General features: G+C 37.2%; 1 protein-coding gene across 1 annotated transcript in view; it reads right to left on the bottom strand.

The window, feature by feature from the left end:
* Positions 1-19,919, bottom strand: part of IPO5 (importin 5) — a 42,606-nt gene that overhangs the window by 17,376 nt on the left and 5,311 nt on the right. Inside the window, exons 3-10 of the mRNA XM_069008184.1 lie at positions 14,544-14,736; positions 13,937-14,039; positions 13,610-13,706; positions 12,497-12,601; positions 9,149-9,271; positions 8,942-9,062; positions 5,438-5,525; positions 2,202-2,308 (exon numbers count right to left, since the gene is read on the bottom strand). Coding sequence (XP_068864285.1) covers positions 2,202-2,308; positions 5,438-5,525; positions 8,942-9,062; positions 9,149-9,271; positions 12,497-12,601; positions 13,610-13,706; positions 13,937-14,039; positions 14,544-14,736 — 937 coding nt within the window. The remainder of the gene's footprint in view (positions 1-2,201; positions 2,309-5,437; positions 5,526-8,941; positions 9,063-9,148; positions 9,272-12,496; positions 12,602-13,609; positions 13,707-13,936; positions 14,040-14,543; positions 14,737-19,919) is intronic.

Below are 19,919 nucleotides of genomic sequence, written 5' to 3' on the forward strand. Positions count from 1 at the left end.
ATACTTTTCCATTTCCCTCATACATACTTCCAGAGATGCACAAAAAATTGAGTGTCTAATCCAGACCAAATCCAGACCTAGAAAAAAGAATTCTTAACTGCTGATACAAGTATGTACATAGTACTAATACCTGGAAACTGCATTTTACTTAAATGAGCTGACCAGGCAAACATCAGGACAGTATTTTTATTTCCCTCTCCCCCATCTTTCTTCTGTTTTAGTATCATCAGAAGAGCCCATACCTTCCTCAAGAAAAAGGTTTAATGACGCAAACAATATCTAAATTTAAAACAAATAAATGATTGGTACTAAACTTTTAAGCAGTCTTCTCAAGGCTGTAAGAACAGTAACATTCCACTTATAGATGGTAAACTTTCCCCATCTCTAAGTCCTACTAGCCTATTCTCAGGATAGTGGGTATTGTTGAAATGAATATTTCATGCCCCTCTCCTTTTTTTTTTTTTTTTTTTTAGGTAACATGTGAGAAACTCCAATTTCTTTTATTTCTTTTTCACAAAAATCTCTGTGCTAGGAACTACTGGGATTGCAGAAGAGAAAACCAAAGGAATAAACAGGTTTACCAAACGACCTGTGGGAAAGGCATGTTACAGAACTTATCTCCCAAAATAGCGTAATATTTCATTATTGCTAGTAACATACTACATTCCTGGAATGAAGAACAACACAATTCAGAGCAGTGGAATCCTGACACTCAGTCTTCTGTCTGACCAGGATGAGATGAAGTATCGTCTTGACAGAAGGTACAACAGAAAAGCAGCGTGGTTTTTTGTGCTATTTCAGTTCGTTAGATGCTCCTAGTTAAGCCTACACCTCATGACTCTCACTGCATTACTGCTACCATGCATTCCAAACTTGAAATTAATGAATCTTCAAAATGAAACACAATCATCTTTGGACCGTCTGGCCACCCAGTCAAAACGCAAAAGTCTTAAATTATTATTTAAATAAATATTTGTTAGAAAGAATGGATAAGAGAAGGAGAAGTTCGACTTCTGGGAGTACTGTCAATATTTTAATCTAAATGTCTTCATCTTTCCTCCCAGCTCCCTACCAGTGAGGACCTCCAATCCAAACACCTTTTTCATTTCCCTTCTCCAAAGAGTATTAATGGTTATGGAAAGCTCTGACCCAGAAGAAAGCACGCATCAGGCATGAATTGCATGACCTCCCCTTCACAGGAGTCAGGTCTTTCAGTGATTAGGCTCCACACTTCTCTGAATGCACTACAGAACTAGCTAGTTGCCAGCCTAGAAGCTACCAACACTGTGTTAAGTTAGCCCATTTCCTTAATAAAACTTTATAAAAAAAACTTTAATTCCAAACAGACTTTGTAAGTGTTCACACACAGCAGGTGCTACCCTCTCTGTTTTATACCCAAAATGCTAACAAGCCTTTTCTGGACTGGGTTTTAAACCAGGAGGGTAGAAATAGTATCCAGAGCTTCTGCCATTATCTTCTACTCCAAAGGCTCAAATCACAGGTCAAGTAAAAGCGCATGAAAGCAACGCACAGTATTTTTTCAATAATTGGCTGAGCAGGCATTACAGGTATTTTAAGAGGAAAGAAGCATACAAAGCAACTGATAAGAAAGAATATATGGGAACACCTCATGAAACAAGTATTAAAGTCAGCATACCAGAAGACAGCCAGCCTACCAATGACCCCTGTCCATCAAATTCCAGGGGGAAAAATCCAACAAGTTTCCCTCTATGAACTGTAATGTATTAAAATCTCACTTAAATGCAGCACTTCTGAAGAAGCAAAACCACTGAGATACAGAAAAACAAGCAGCACTTTAGACAAACTTAAGGTACTGTGAGGGTCTGTTTAGGGATTTAGAGAGAATATTTTTAAATGAAAACCCCCCGAGTTTTCCCTTATTTTTATGTAATTCCCCGACTGTGTTTCAAAAAAATGTAGTTTTTTTATGACATCTCTGCTCAGCTGTCCATGTTCCAGAAAAAATGTTGCAATACACTCTGTGTAAGTTTAATAAATCACAATCTAAGAGAAGGTATAAACTTTCAAGTTCACAGCATTTACAGTTTTTGCTGCTGACATCAAAAGTGGAAATGTATCATAACATATCAAGTAGCTAAACATGAAGACTTAAGAGGTACTGAAGTTCCTGGAAAGGACACAATTGTTAAAAAATAATAAAAGAAAATGCAGTTACTTACGATTCTGAAGCATTTGCATAATATGTTCTTTAATCATAGGCAAAACAAGTTTCCCTCCAAGGCCACATGCCATCCTGTCCAGTGCACTCTCACCAGCCACTGCATTGCTGAATATCAGTTACACAAATATCAGTGGTTTGATATGTACAATAAAACAAGTAGTCCAACAGAGTGCCCTTTCCTGCAGTTCTAGTCTTCAAACTTTTGCCATCTGAAAACATGAGCCTCTTCAAGTAAATAAACCATACCCAAACCTAAAAACACACACACCAGTCACAAAATAGTTATTTACTATACACTGAAACATTTGTTTTCTGCAGGCCACTGATTAAGTCTACTACCAAAGAAACTTGAGCCTTACTAGCACTAGGGCCAAAGGTACAGACTAAATTTCACAGCAGATACACACACCTAGAAAGCTGAAACTAAATTCACAATGAATGAAACAATAATACTGGCCATCACCTTTTTGTCACAAGAACATAAACCAGTTCAGACTTGCTATGATTCAGGTGAACCAGCAGAATTCAAACTTTGGCACACAAGAGACCTTTCTTGTGTGGCTATACTCAGTAGCATGGTCTTCTGACAATGACTTAGGCAGAAAACACCCAGTTCAAGTGTGGAATTTGTGACTCTCAGCCAGTTACAGAACTTAGAATAGCCAAACATTATCTGTGCAAAGTGATTTGTTCCACCCAATGGAATTATTCCCTACAGAAAAGCAAGGAAGTTTCCAGGATATAGATAACTACTGTTACAGTCTGGGTACAGCTGGCAGTGTAATAACTCAAGGTTATTACAGTCCATCCTAGACACCCATGATGATGAAAAAGCTGAGTAATTGTTCAGAAAGGGAACAATCTCCCTCTTCTTTAAAATTTCCGTCAGCTGGGTCAGAAACAGGTCTTCAAATTACTATGCTTGAGTCCCCAAATCTCGTCACAAACCATAAATAATCTAGAAATTCACATGTTGTGAACAAAGGTGATTGAGAAAAGATATTGACAGTACTGTACTTGTTCCTCAGATTAGTCATGTTCAAATAAACAGACACATCACCAGCAGGACAATGGAGTATATAGTGCTAAACTGGAGCAAACTCACTAAAGTTAATAGCAGTTTTCATCTGAAACTCCATTCCCTGAGCTCTTTCTTCCCACCATTAATTCACACATTCAATTTCAAGAAATAAAGACAGTTTATCTCAGAAAAATGACCACACATCTCCCTGTAATGTTTGCAAGGCTTTTGCCAAGAAAAGAGGAAGTCGGATTAACCTTTTCCTCCTTTAGAATTGCACTCCTTTATGAAGTTGGAGCAACAAAAAACTGGAAATGCTAAAGTATTCCCTGCTGCTTTTGTGTAGGCTGACTCATATCCCCCTTAATCAGATCTGAACACACCCTAATTAGGGTGCAGCCTGATGATCATTATCCTGTTCCTGGGACTGCACAACAATTTCAGTCTTCTTACGAAGCTACAAAGACTCAAGCACCAGTTAGCATGCACATCAGCCACTGAGCTGTCCACAAAGGTGAGCTTCAACTGTGGGAAGCACATAGCAGCACTAGGAGAGACACTGCTAAAAGAAAAACTGCCCTCATACACAGGATCAGCAGAGACCAGCTCATGCCCAGTAGTTTGTGTCTAAGCCTCAAGCTCTCCTATTACTCCGAGGGCCAAAGGAGCTATATTTCTTCTTCAGGCTAAGGTTGTAGAGCATAACTTGTTTTCTGATTTGTGCTCACTCTACTTGTGACTTCTAACAAAGAAAAGGAAAATTGTCATTACAAAATCCATAGGCAGCTTAGCTTAGTATTTAGAAGGACAAAGTTACTCTGCTGACAATAAAGAGAAAATGGCACGCCTTAAGTGGATGATTCAGCATACTTAGTAAGCTGCCTAAAGCAAGCCATCTGAATAAACTTCCACACCCTGAAAGGCCTGATAAGGATTTGAACTTTAATATTCTATTTCCCCTTGAAATTTTACTGACTGAAAAGATTCAAATACTTAACAAACCTGAATGTACTGGTGGTGTCTGACACCTGTATAGCAAAATTTCAACACTGAGGAAACAGATTAAAAGGGTATGGTCTACTATGTGAGGGAGAGAAGAAAGGACAGCTCAGTTTCAATTTCATAATCAAAGACAACTAAAAAAATTATTTCAAATAAGGCAAAGATTAAACGGATTATTCCATAAATTCCTATGCATCAGTTCTACCGGTGGCTTTACATGCCTGCTATCTATTAGAAGTTGCTTTACAGCTCAGGGTAAACCAACATCTCTTCTATTGTCTGTTTTCCTGTGAAGATCTCTAAGTGTTCTGAGATAAACTGTCTCAAAACACTAATTACATCTGAGTCTGGATAAGCCAGGTATGTCAAAGAAGTGTCTAGACTGGTAAATGAGCATCCATGTCTTTATGGAAGTGTGGAGATTGTTACCTCCTACACCTATTTCTGCTTTCTTCTACTTCACTCTAAGAGTAGCTGGACAAGAGCAAATGTAACAGAGATGCTGTACACAAACCACTATTCTAGTAAAAAGTTGGAGCAAGCTACAAAAGCATGCAGGAATAAGCAAATCCGAATGACCGGACATCTTGAGATCTTTCTTGCCTAACACAGAACAAGATAAGCTATTGCTAGCCATACCAAGAGATTTAAAATAATAGCAAAATTCTAGTATTTTTGAACTAAGTGAAATCCAACAAGGAATTCTGCCATGCATGATGATATCCTTCCAAAGTCATCTTTCTTCTAAAACAATGCATTTTCAAGGGCATAGATACAGAAAAATACCAAGAGATTGGCTGTAGATTATCAAACAGGTCAATATGCTTCAACTTGGCTTCCAGCTAACTTCAGGATTAGCCCTCAATTTAGAGGATTAGGAGGCACTGACTTCTGAAGTGAGTAATACAAATAACAGAAAAAACAAAAGCTAAAGGCTTTGGAAAGCTACAGTAGTACAAAACGGCAGAGAAGGACATGCATTAGACATATTGTCTAATTACAGTAAATATGAAAACTGAAATAATTTACTTCCTTGCTGAACATTACCTAAGTAACCTACATATAAACTGCTCATGACTGAAGAAACAAAATTACAATAGTTATTTGAATAAAGAAAAAGTAATGCACCACAGGCATTTGTATTCTGCACTTTAAATATGCCTTTAGCCACAGCCTTGATAATACATTGAAACAACTGGTTTCATAATTACCTGTCAAAATCATCATCTGCAAGCTCATCTGCATTTGCCCAATCTTCATCTTCTTCCAAGTCAACCATCATTGCTAACATCTGAGGAACTGAAAAAAAGTTTTAAACTCAGTCTTATCTCTTAAAATAGATTCTCAAATAACAAGCATGAATTTTAAGTTTTCTCCTTTCAAAAATTTTTTGAAGAAAAATAGCTCTTCTTCCCGTAGCAGATGGCCAAGTCTGTCTAACTGCATCAGCCAATAATTCAGAATTGATTGCCAGAAAAGTATTTCCAGAACATTCAAATTGAGAGTACAAAAATCTTGAGTGTGTAACTTATCAAGACACAAATTTTTTTTGTAAATCATGACAATTATAGAAAGCAAATTCCTTAGTAAAGTCTGTTTTTGAAAGAGCTAAAAACAGTATTATATGCCTTAAGAACTCTGATATACTTCCTTAATTTTTCTGAAACTTTGACATCATCCTTTTAACATTTACTAATGAAAAAGACTATCAATTAGGAAAGAATACTACAGAACTCTTAGTTTTATTAACTTAATATATTTTGCTAGCTATATGTACAGTGGTCACTTACCATAAAGCTTTTCTCTTACAGTGAGGCCATGGTCTAGAATTTGAGATTTCCTTGTTTCCACCTAATGCAAATTTTGCTTTTGTATCATGAACATTATCTAGCACATTATAATCCACCAGTTTTCGACTCCTACTTCTGTAGATTGATTCTGTCCATTCTTCGCATTCTAAGTCTTTATAGAGACTATTACAAAATCTCTATCACAGCATTAAACTACTATGCAATAAGCATCACCTATTTTGACGAGTTCTCACAGGAGGAAGGAGCACAGTGCTCTAAGTATGCCAGTTCCTGTGCCCTTCAGAAGCCCAAGGGGTGAAAAGCCCACCTTGCACTCTCAGAGCACAGTAAGGCACTCTGAAGCACTTCTTTACTTTGTATTACACACCAATCGCTCAGAGCAGTTGTTTGAATTTAGTATCATTTATGCAACAAAGTTTCACTTTGACCTGGAAACAAAAAGTTTCAGTCAAATACTCAGCCTTCCACCTTTAACAATCTTTTTTAGGACAGCCTACCACACATCTTGAAGACAGCCATCACAGCTAACTGCCCTTTACAGCAACCTACCTGAAAAACTAGTAGGCATCCAGTAACTGTCCATGCTGTTAATGAGACTTACTGGAACTGATCAAGTATACTGCAACTGCTGAATTTCACAGTATACCCAAACTATTGTAGTCTACCACAGAGGCAGCACCCTAAGCAAACTCACCATCACACAGCTGGACAGATCAGAAACTTCTGGTCAACTGACGACATTAAAAAAATATTGCTCACTGACAGCATTGTAGGGCAAGTATCAAGAAAAGATCAAATTATGGATTTATTTGCTTGGTGGTTTTCTGTATTTTCAGGCAGAGAATATTCTACATCTGCAAATACCTCCAGAGGGCTTTTATATACTATCAAGATAACTTAACGGACACCATGATCTCTCTACCATGATGCCCACGTGTTAGAATTTTATATACACTTATTAGACATCAGTAAAACACCAAAGTATTACAGTCGAGAAGTTTGACACAGACACGCATACGCACACACATGAGAATCATGTATTGTCAAAACACCTATGGAGTATGGAAGACAAACATCATCTGACATAAATGCTATGTGGTTCCAAAAAGTCATGTCAGTGTTTGTTGTTACTAACAAACAAGGTTGGGAGCAAATTCTCATCCAATGTGCTCTGGCCATCATTGTACCTAGAACCTACAATGTCTTGTTTCTTCTTGATGTTTTATGTGAGTGTGGTTGTCAGTAAGAGTAGTTTCACAAAAAGTTTTTTAAAAAATGTAGAGTGTCCATAGAAATTTCAAAATTGTCCCAAGAAGCCCTCAACATTTAATTAACTTATAAACAAGTTAAGCATAAACCCACTAAGCCTGCTTCTTTATCAGAGCAATAAAACGCTCTGCAATCCTGTGAGCTCAAGAAGGGAAATCTTAAAGAGGATTCCTGAGCAGCTAACTGGCACACAGGACACACACTCCTAGACCAGCACTGTGCGCAGTAAAACCAGCACAAGATGACAATTTTGCCTAAGTCCCAGTTTTAGCTGGGCGTATCAAGTGATCTAGCAACTTCTCAGTTGAATGAAAACAGAAAACCTTTTAAACTAAGACACAGAGCCAAGACAAAAGCAATCCTTTTTTGCTACTTTTTTATCATTCCCTGAACACAACTGCTTTACTAGCTCTGCAAAATAAATGTTTTTCTCCTTAATGATACATTAATAAGACTAATTTCAGAATGAATTGCAAATGAAAGGCATTTCATTCCCATACAGTGTTTTATCTTAATAGAAGTATTTCATTCCTAGGCAGCAACTAGCAACCCAATAATAGGAATACATTCTAAAGAAGTAAGAGGTACTTCTCTTCTGACCAAGTAAGAAGCCTGTAATGATGTGGGGTCAGCAAGTGTCAAGTGTTAGTAATTCCAACAAGCTACAGCATGGAGTGAAAATAGAGTGTTCTGAAAATTTACAGATTTCAAAATATGCTCTAAAAGAACCTCTTCTTCAAAAAACTATTGTACTTGCAAACAAAACCTCTGGTCAATATTTTAAACACTTAAGCCAAGCAGATCCAGTTTACAGCATTTTCCAACAGAAGTTTTATAATTTTAGTGATGTCTATACAACCTTCCTCCACCTGAGCACACACAAAAAAATTGCCTTTTATGCAAGTGTCAGAAAACAAGCAAGAATTTAGACAAACCCAAGTGTAACAGGGAGGGAAAAGCAGGCTACACTGCTGTGCCAGTGCCCTGATCTAGTCACAAAAAAGGTTTAAAAGGCAGAGAAACACCAGTGCAAACAGCACTGATGCTGGGGCTGCCCAGAAGACATTTATTTTTAGCATTTCAAATAATAATGCATGATTTAAAAAGTGCTTCTTCAGACTTTACCATCTGCATGTTAAATAGACTAATTAGATTATTTCTATGTATTTATACCAGCATCTGATTTTTTAATTCACAGCTTTAACTCAACATTGATGCTCAATATGCATGCTGAATTCCTTCAGTCTTCACTTGCCAGCAGCACAGAGTATCTGGCCTACATACCAAACTTCAAACATAGAACTTCAGAACTAAATGCCTTTTTTTTTGTTACAGCAAAATTTTCCAAAGCCAGCAGAAAAGCATTCAAGTAGTGTTTTCCTTGGAAACATCTAATAGTAAGAGTCCACTGTATTTTTATTCAAATTTTTGGTGCTGCATAGGCACAGATTAATTTATGAAGAGTCATAATAGGAAGGGGGTTACTCCATTAGGTGACATTAAATTGAGTTGTCTTCAGTTACCAGCACCAGCAAACTCTCAGTTAGATGTGGTTTTGCCACTGACCAACTGCAAAGTCAATTTAATACTGTAAAGGATAACTGTTTCAAGAAAGAAAATGAGGAAAATACTTACTGGCTTGTGCAATAATATTTGTATGCCTCCTCAGCATAGCAGCAGCAGTTTCTGACAAGGCCACAATTACTTCAAGTGCCAACTGACGCTGCATGTTACTGAGACTGGCATCTGCACACAACTACAACCCAAAAGATTAGAGTAAATGGTTATAATAGAAATTTTGGGGTGGAAAAAGTGATTCTTGAAAACCATTCCTAGCTTTACCTTCAGAGTTAGTTGCAAAGTAGCTTCTAAATGTGGTCGTAAATACTTAGGAACAGAATCTGCAATTTCTACAAGGGATTTCAGAACAGAATCATCATTTTGGTAGCAGGAATCATTTAGAGCCTATAAAAAGATAAGATGGAGATAAGATTAAATAAAAACAAACATTATGAATACTACCAGTGTTATAGAAGGAATTTCATTAATTGTATTCTTGTTTCTCTGAACAGCCTCATTTAGCATTAGTAGATAAGTAGCCAAAGCCTTAGGCCACAAGAACTGACCAGAGTAAACTTTTTGTTAAAACTAATGCTTCTAACAATGAACTAGCTGATTCCAGCAGATACAAGCAGAATGAAGAAGATAAGAATCAAGCAGACAATTCCAAAAGAATGAAGTAACTTAATCAGAAGATCAGCCCTGCAACAGTGAAAACCAGCAAGAAGCCAAGAGACCACCAACCAGAAGTAAATGGCTGGGGACTGGGCCATCTGGGCACATGTACAATTGAGAGGCATGAATTGGGATAGGGGTCCCTCTCTGGAGGCACCAGCTCAAGCTGTAACCTGAGAACTAATAGGATACAATCAATTGGAAGCCTTCACTCCGGCTTTCAGCAGGATCCCAGAGTCAGACCCTGCTACGGTGACCTCTGTACATAAATCCATAACAGGATACCATGCAGCATCCAAAACGACAAGTTTTCTACAACTACATTATGGCTCACAATGTTCAAATCTAACACTGCAGACACTCAGAAGGAATTAAGGTCACACATCAGAGGCTCCAACATGCAAAGCCACCGAGTTCTGACAAGAACAACTTCAAAATCCATTTAAAAGAAAGTAACTCTGGCCAGAAGAAGGAAAATGAGCCTAACTCCTCTTTTGCCTGTTACGTAAGAAAAGTTTTGAATAGCCTATGCTTATAAACACCAGGAATCACAAGATTAAAGGTTTTTTCCAGACATCCCTCCAGAGGCACCAAATTAGAGCAGACCTTTCAGCTTTCAGTCACAGGACATGGAAAAGAGAAAAAGAAATCAAGCTTTTTGCAACCATCTTTCCTAACCTATATCCATATTCTGAAAAGTAATTTAAAACTTACTTTTAACTGATCGGGGTGATATTTTAGTGCCAAAACAGAACACAGTAACTCAATGGTGCTAGAATCTAGAAGTAAACAAGGCTCCAAAGAAAAGTCTTTAGACACACTTCTGGGGTTTTGAAAGGAATTTTCATTAGCGAAGTATTTTATGCCTTCCTAATGTTGAAACATTTTTTGAAGTGAGTAACTGAGTGATTTTTAATACTTAAGTCTAGAATTCAACATTTTTGATAATGGCACTTATATAACCCACACGTTCAATACAGAAGCAGCATCTTCTAGTATCAGAAATTTTCTGGAAAAATCTGGGGAAAAAAAAAATCTGTCATGGTTAAGGCCTTTTGGTCTAATAGCTACCACATCCTCTGATTCTCTCAAAGGATAATGTAATATTTACTGGAAGTTTCTGCAAAACTGTATTTTATACCCACTGCAGCTCTGACAGTTTTTTAAAGCAAGACTGGTTTTCTGAAGAAAGCAGCTTAAAGTGAAAAGTGAGCCCTAAAAGGCAGAGGCACTTTCCTGTAGTATCAAACAACATCCAGCGAAGTCAGTAAAGTTCTATCTGCTTTTACCTCCATTGCAGGATAAAGCTTTGGGTAAAAGTTTCAACTGTCAGTTTTAAAACTGTTTTAAAAATGTTTGAAAAGTTCAACTTCCAGCATAACTATTACAGATCTTGTACTGAAAGAACTGATATGCCAAGTCAGAATTTTATTTTTAGCTTTTTTACTGCGTCAGTATTTCAACAAAATTAATTTCAACAGCAACAAAAAAAGCATCCAACTGTCTCCAAAGGTCACTCACCACTATTCTAACACATTCCTATTTATAAATTCGGATCTTCATACCCTTCTTGTGTTACCACAGCCAGAAAATCTAGTTTTTCCTGGAGTAAGTACTTCAAAGACAGATTTCATAACACAGCTCTGTGCTCTATATTTGCAAAATAAAGCTTGAAAAAACAAGCTGAGTGCATGTGTTTTTATGGTGTCTAAATAGTCTAACAGTAGCACTGAAAGTTATAGCACACAGAGTGGGCTATTAGCCCAAAATTTAAAACCCACACATTATTTAAGTGCCAAACATCAAGACACATGGCATGACCACCCCAAACCCTGCCTTGCCCACACTTACACAGTACTGTGTAGCCAAGGTCCTCTCAGGCAGTCACAACTTTTAAACAAAATTGTTACTGACAAAGGCACAGACAGGGACTAACCACCAAATAAAGACCTCAATATCAAAGCACTTAACTTATACGCACTAGAATAGCCCATTTTCAAGTTCAGATGATTTGAATAAATTCCTCTCAGTTTCCATTTAAGATCAAGCAGAATTCCATCAGTTGCAGACACCAGTAGATTTGGCACAATTTTTCTTCAGCTTGCCACAAAGCAGACGCAGTTTACAGTTCACACTGTCAACAGGAACCTGCTGTTCTGACTGTAGTGAGAAGTCTGTCTTTAATGTAAATTTAGCCTAATTTAAAATCATCAGAAGTTCACATCCTCTGTTATCATAGGTACTTAGTTGCTTCCACTGTTTCTTGACATAGAAAGGGAAGTGTACTGTGAAATTGTCATCCTTCAGAGCTCAAACCATTTCTGTCTCTGGTTTGGTTTATAATAGGCTTCTCTGCAAAATCCTTACACTAGAATTTCAACTTCTGCTGAAATTCGTCCATCCAAGAGATCTAATCCAGGCTCAGAAATTATATTAAGCTTAAAATGGCATTTTATTTGCAATTTCCTAATTAAGCAAACAAAGATCATTTCTACAGACTCTTTTTCTTAGTCTGAGAATCTATGTTCAGAATAATTCTGTTTTCCTCTAAATTGAAGAGATACAGGATATCACAGGTCCATGAATTCCCCAATTACAGATTACATCAAATCTCGGGATAGCCTGTATTTAAACTGTATTTCAATATCATGGTTAGTTTAAAAGTTGTATGATTTTGACCTATATACCTTACAAAGAATTTTAACTCATTTGTCTCTGTAACACTGCGTAAGTTAATCAGCACTGAGCTATTTTCCTTAAAACCCTATCAATTATCCTCTGTTTGCAAAATTCCTTATTAGTCTTCCCTTTATCTCGCTGGTGACTGTCTGGCTAACAGGCTCAGTTAATTCAGGTCTCAGCAAAAATCACAAATTTGCAGACCAATAATTTACATTTGGTACAGTCAATACAGACAATAACAACACATTAAGTGTTACTTGTTTGGTTGCTTACCTGCAAGATTCCAGGTAGCAAGTCTGCAAAATGTTTAAGAAGGGGAGCATTGAGCTCATTAGCAAGCACAAATGCAGCTGCAGCTCTAGCAGACAAAGTCTTGATCTAGAAGACACGATTGGAGAAAGAAATGTGAGAAACTAGTACTAAAACATACTTTTATTAGTTTTCAACATGGGATTTTACATTTTACTTCAAATTACATTAAGTGATAATGAAGACCGTCAGCATCTATGTTGTCTACAATAAAAAAGTTTATCATATTATGAGCTGGCAAGTATTCCCTAGTTTTTGTTTTGGTGGTTTTCATTTATGGAAAGAAAACAGGAAAAAAACCCTATTGTTTTCAACTTACATCAAAACTTCAAATCTGCATGCAAGTGTCAGTCTCATTTTTCAAGAAGAGTGATCTAAGTGTTTAAGACATGCTTCTTTAAAGGCATGACTTGTGGTACTTTAGAAAATGTTACTCAGTTGACTTTCAAAGGTCAGAAAAAATAATCCATGGCGGAGCAGCAAACTGAACCCATATACCTCAGCAGGGTTTCCTATCCTTGCCCAGCATTTTTCACAACAAGAGAAACGTTTTCAAAGTACAATTCTCCACACAAATCAATTAATTTGAAGCCTTCCAGAAAAGAAAGGCTTGCTTGCACACCCTTAGAGCAAAACATGCACGAACAGTTCAAGAAGCTGTCATATATTCAGAATTTTGAGACATACCATGTACAGATACTGTATGTAGAGACTCTACAGACTTATAAACACAAAGGTCAGAAAAGAGAATTTAACAAGGAGTTTCTGACTCCTCAATGCTGCTGGCTAAAACCCCATCTGCTTGGGGCCACTGCAACTGGGTTTCTCCTAGCATAACTAGGGAAGAATCTGTGCCTAAGCAACACAGATATGAGCAGCCAGTCAGCTTGAGGACCATGAAAGGGTATGAGCCTTTTGTTTTGCAGCAGGCATAGTCAAAACTCTGTATGTACATGAGTTTCAGGTAATGCAATTCTCTGGCTGAAATCTATGGTTTAACCTTTATGTTTCAGACTACTGCACTGAGTTCCTATGCTCAGAATGTATTAAAAACCCAAAAGAACATAAAGGTCTTACTGAGGGGTGCTCCTGATCTTGCATACACTGAACCAGCATTCTCTTAATGACGTCCAAATAGTGTTGCTGCTGATTCCCAAAAATTCCAGGAAAATTCCTAAGGATAAGACCAAAACATTAATAAAACTTCACACAAGTCAAGGTTAAACTACTATTTCAAACTTATCCATTGTTTAAGTTACAGATTGTAACTATACATGTGAGAGTTAAGTAAGCCACAATACAACAAAATAAATGAAATAAATATGATTGCTAGTTAATTAAGTTGTAACAGTTTTTCTTATATTTTCAGACATGATTTGGCTATCCTACAAAAAAGTAGCTTACCAGAAAATATGTAGAGCAGCCTCGCGCAATCCCACATTTTGAGAGCTGACAGAGTCAAATAAGAATTTCAGAACTTCTGGCCACTGGTTGTTGCCATCTTCATCTACATTAAATACAACCAAGTTTTAGGATAAGCAAACTTCAGAGTGGTGAGATCTCAACTGTGCAGGAAAACCAGTCATCACTACTGAAATTAATTTAAAAGACCCTGAAGACATGCCTAAGTCACAAGGTAAAATATTGTGAAATGTTCAATCTAAAAACACCATAGAAGATGATCTCTATTTGCTGCTATATAGCAGCACTCAAAAAAAAAAAACTGATGCAATGTTCAGCATAATTAATGACAACTGACACAAAACTGGGTTTATAAACCTTAATACAATCTCACCTAAACTTGAGCAATTTAAAAAGCAGAGTTCAAGAATCTTATTTTTATGTGGTTAAGGATAATGTGAACAAATATTAGGTTCTATTACAAGCCATGGAATCAGTTAGCACATCACGTGCAAACACCTCAGCAGGACTAGACAACAAGAGATACAAATACAACTACTATCAATACACAAACGTGTTACCTCTATATCAACTTATATAAATAAATTACCTATTAAATTCCTGGCCAATTCAGCAACTATGTCACATATTTTCTTTCTCATAGTGGACTGCACTTCTAACTGGATGAAGAGCAGCAATTCACTTTTGACTGATGTCTGATCTTCAGGTGACAGAGCTGGATAAACTTCTTCAAATGCAGATGACAACAGGCGGCGCAGAAGGACAGCTGCCATCTGCCGAGCCTGTTGAAGGAGAAGTGTGTGTGTTGAAGTGTTTGATACGATAATCACGCTCCTACAAGGGAACACTGACATCATGCTTCCAAATGACACTTCCATTGTGTAGACTTCTTTGGTGAATGGAATACTTCTCAAGCAACAGATGACAATTATCGTAACAAAAAAAAAAACATACTAAAGAAACATCAGCTAACAACCATGTTTCTGACAATTACAGCTTTTCAAATAAATAACCATAGTACTGAGGTATTTAGGATTTTTCTACAGCTGAACCTCAGACATATTTTGTGGCAAGTTAAGGACTCAGCTGTATTACTGAAACATCTTTAAAGCATGCATTCTTTCTATTTTAAATGGTCTAATGAGGTCATTATAATCCAGACAGGTTTTTTTGGATTAAAAAGTGACTTATTGGGACAACTTTGTCAGATAATTAACCTGTAAACTCTCCTTCACTTTCTCAAACAACTAAATTTAAAGCTAGATTCAGGAACCTACAGTTAGAATTTGGCAAATTCTAAGAGTTCAAAAACTCTTCTCTGAATAATAAAAAAGCCACATATGCAAAAAAAACCCCAAATCCAAATCAAAACAAAGCTTTCAGAGTTTTGCAGCCCTAGGACGAAACCTTTTTCTTCAAACTTGAACGTAAGCATAGGAACCTCAATACCACATATTAAAATCTTGTTTCCTGTATTCATACACCTATTCTACAACAGTATCATTTACATATCTGTATTTATTTACAATTGTACATGAACTAGAAGCAAAAAACATTGCTTAATAATTCAAAATTAATAGAGCAACACATACACTAAAGGCAAAAAGAACACGAAGCACTCTGAATAACTTAATAGAATGTTCACCAACTAGTATTTCTTTAAGGACACACAGTAACTAAAAATCACCACTGAAACTTGTGAAGTTTAACAAATGTAACAAAACCTTATGTGTGGTAAATTCCCACAAAAAACAATCCAAACTCAATATTTTCCTAAAATATTCTTATTTAATCTGCACTTGAATGACACACAGTTTCATTTATAAGCCTTTGAAATTCAAAAACACTCAATGAGCAGCAAAAGTAATCAATTCCAATTTCTCAATTACATTATTACAGCATAACCTATAGATGCGAAACACAAACCGCTGCGAAGTGTCAACTTCTAACATATCCTGTAAATATCAGGTATTGCTAGAACATCACCCAAGATACTATTCTTATGTTCTACAGTCTCCAGACTCACTGTGTCTTTTTCTAATCTACCCAGCTCTCTTCTGTACAGCTAAAGAGTAGCGCACACAAAGTGTCTCAGTACCAGCAGAAGGAAAGGTGTAGAACTGGACGCAACTCTTGATCATTCCTTATCTCCTCCTCACCATCTCCGGCGTGGACTAAGGCCACCACATATGTAGGATTAGCTCTTCCCTAGTAGATCTAAGGAAGGCAGCAGGTGAACAGTCACAGTGCCCACCTGTGCTGTAGCTCCATCAGAAGCCAAGATTCTCTACCAATAGGCTGTCACACCAGGAACATGAGTTTGGAAGGACATTCTTTCCTCACTGCCTGTGGGAATCTCACTAACAGTGTGTCCAAAAACTTTAATGGTACGGCAATATAATGGTATCTTCCCTTCTCCCATCCCTTGCAGCACCAACATTGGGAAAGATTAAATTTTTCCTCATTAGTATGGTAAACTTACATAGAAATGCCTTGAGTGGGGAGCAAGTTTACTGGGACTAAACACAGCATAAACTCTGGTGTTATGTCTTCCCTTACTCAAGGAATTGCGCTTCAGTACATATTTCCTGACATCAGATAATGACTGAACTCGCATTGTATTATATTCTTTCATGAAGTAATAATAGGTGGACAGACAGGGAACAGAGGTTGAGACTACATGCTTTACAGAAACAAGAATTTCAAACTCCGAAGAATTTAAAATAAACAGACTGATTGCAAAGTAAAAACACAAGTAGCAAGGCATACAAAAAGACACAAGATCAGCACTACATGAATTATCTCCTGGTTATAGTTACTAGCTTAGGAAAAAACCAATCCCCAAAATCCCTAAAGCAAAGTCAAGTGTTTGAAGCAGTGACAAATGAGCATCTGACTTCTAATAATAAAAAACTGGCATATTTTCCTCAACAGATATTCAGTTACATATGAAAACTATCATTGTCAATTTAATTATGACAAACATGGCTGAATTAATGGCACCTCCTGGGCTGTTTCTTCTACTCTAAGAAAGAATACATGTCTTTTTCACACACCCCAAAGGTTCTTTTATGCTTAAGTATTTCAAGATATTTACTCAAACAAGCATTTTAAAATCCTGCAATTTAGTGGCAATAGCTTTTAATGAGGAGAGGAACAATATAAAGCATACATCCCCAAAGAAGAAATTCCAGCTACCAATGAAGCATAAAAAGAGCACATTTTTCCCAGCATTGGGTCTTCTGCATGTCTAAATTACTGAGAGGCTCACATGCAACTGAGGTGTCAAAATTATTAATATAAAAAGTAGTCATAATACTCAAATTTCAACATATTGCTTCTTATTAGTAGAATTTGCAGGGTGTTAAAAATGTTTTAGTAGTTTAGGGATGATGGAACCAAGGCACAAGAAGAAAACCAATTTGCTAAACAGGGCAGCAGCAGAATTATGAACAGCAATCTGGGACACCAAGCTCTTCACTGGTATTCAAAGCATCCACATAACCCTGCAAACTTTGTAAGAAAAAGTCTGACTATCCTGTGTAGCACTGTCATGGTGAATTTTACTTTTGTTTCACTGTTCCTTTTAAGTCCTCAAGGAAGAAAACATGCAGGGATGGAAGTAAAGAACATTTAGGACAGGATCCAAAGATGGACTTGCACAATGTCATTATGGGAGCTAGTCCTACGTGGAATTCAAAGCACAGAGTGCCCAAGGTCCACAGACAACCCAAAGGCAGAACTGTGGTGCATCCTTGGGCTGCCTTTTTTCCCAAAAGCTGATCAGGAAGCTGTCCACAACAGCAGTCTTCAAACTAAGAAATGCATCCCTTCATGTGACAGTATGGGCAGAGGTTGGGGAGAGGTCAGGGCCCTCCAAGAAGACTATGAATACAGCGGAAACAGTTTTACAGAGCATTTGTTATTTTATCAGTCATCTGTAAATTACGACACAATCAAAACCTGCCAATCCAGAGATAACCAAGAAGAAATAAATGCAGGAGAAAATGCAGAACTTCTGCTTCTCTCAAAGATTTATGCAAAGTAACAGCTTCTAACATCTAATACAAGTCCTAGGAATAAAACAAGTCAAATAAACTGTGAATATAGATCACCTTTCTGTACAGTCCTTTAAAATGCAGTTGCATAGAAAGCAGAGTCCTAACTTTGTAACAGTGAGACAGGAAGTAAGGACCTGGGTTCAAGCCCCTCCTCAGACTGAGGTATACAAACTAGCACATCACCAGGCACAGAAGTGTTCTAACTGCTCAGTCAGATGCTTCCCTGCACTTCTGTGAACAGTGTTGCTTTGCTATTAGGAAAGGATGAAATAAGAACAGAGGAAAAAGGTGACTATTTCCATAGTTTAGGCATCTGGTTAGAAGAAAACCTGTTATACAGTTAGTTAAAAGAGTTATTCCTAATCTAGTTTAATGGTGCTTTCTATGTCAAATGCAAGGGGTACTGGGAGCACGATCTGCATCCCTGTTTTTCCACTTAAATGCCAAAACTACTGGCTTGCAGAGCCAGGATTTCCCCAACTGCTGTCTGAATAGTCCTACAAATCTTGTACTCCCTACAACACAGACACCCAACTCACGCAAACAGGATGGAGTATTTTCTTCAGCCTAGTTTTCCGGCAAGGAGGTAAAGCAATACAGAGGCTTCAGGATGAAGAGGGATCTGAATCCAGCTTTCACATAGCCTGGACAAGGGATATTTAAAGTTCTGAAGCTCCTTCCAGCATCCTGTGTTTGGCGGTGCTGGTACATTCAATGTGCTCAGAGAACGCATACCAGGCCCAAAGCTCTATCCACTGGTGACATGCAATACTCTGCTCAGCATTTGGATCCATATAAAACGTATGGAGAAATTACCTGTGATACCAGCACCATATTAAATATGCACAGAATGTTTCCCAGCATGTTTATATGCAGTGTTTAGATTGAGCATGGGGATTACTTCACTTAAGCTCTAATTAGGCTACTAAGTACTTGGATTTACAGGGAAGAGAGGGTGCTTGCAGGTTTTATTAATCAGGATTTTTTGAGTCCAGCACCTAGTGTTTACTTATGTTAAGAGCTAACATTTAAACCTTTCTTTGATTAATCCATTGGTGGAGATAAATGTCAAGTTATTCTACAAATGTTAGCCTTTGATGTCTTTGGCAAGAGTAACTTCTATAGGTGAAAAGTTTTTTGTGTACTTTGCAAGTTGGAATCCAAGTCATTGGCAAGATTCTTACGTTTTACACTGGGTTATTTCCTTAGCTGATGTAAAGGGAATAAAATCAGCAAACACATGGAAAAAGTATTTATTTACACTTTGTAATAACACTGCTCTACACTTTTCTATCATTTGCAACATCTCAGAGGGGCAGAAAGGAAAACTAGATACCTCTTATGCAACCAGTTGCTAGTACAATATTGAAGGATTCTGACAGAAGAACACAACTTTGTAGATCGATAAGCATCAGTATGGGTAAGCTGATACTTTCTTAGCATTAAAAAGCACAAATGGCAACTAACTCTAAATTGAATACAGTCTACCAGGAGAAATTGTTATCTATGGAGAAACAGCACTCTTATGCTCTAAGAATATTACTCAGGAATTCTATATGCTACGTCCTTCCAATGCTCAGTAAAACTTTAAATCTGAAAACCTGAAAAAGTAAAACATTTTTACTTTTAAGTGACTCTAAAATTTGTAATATCTTGAAAGCTTAGTAGTTCTTCACTGCTTATCCAAGTGAATAATAGTTTTACCAGTAAGTACTTTTAACTGATTGCTAAAGTTGTGAGCCTTTACAAAACCAAGGAGCAACTAAAAGGCACACTTACTTTATGCCCAGATTAAAAAATATGTATAATGCTCTCCACTCACTCTAGAATACTGCTAGACGACCTAAGAAGCACTTTAAGTTTCAGACAACACACAAGTTTAACATGTTTAGGCACAGGACCCC

This window comes from Aphelocoma coerulescens, chromosome 1 (assembly GCF_041296385.1).
Source record: "Aphelocoma coerulescens isolate FSJ_1873_10779 chromosome 1, UR_Acoe_1.0, whole genome shotgun sequence".
Taxonomy (NCBI): domain Eukaryota; kingdom Metazoa; phylum Chordata; class Aves; order Passeriformes; family Corvidae; genus Aphelocoma; species Aphelocoma coerulescens.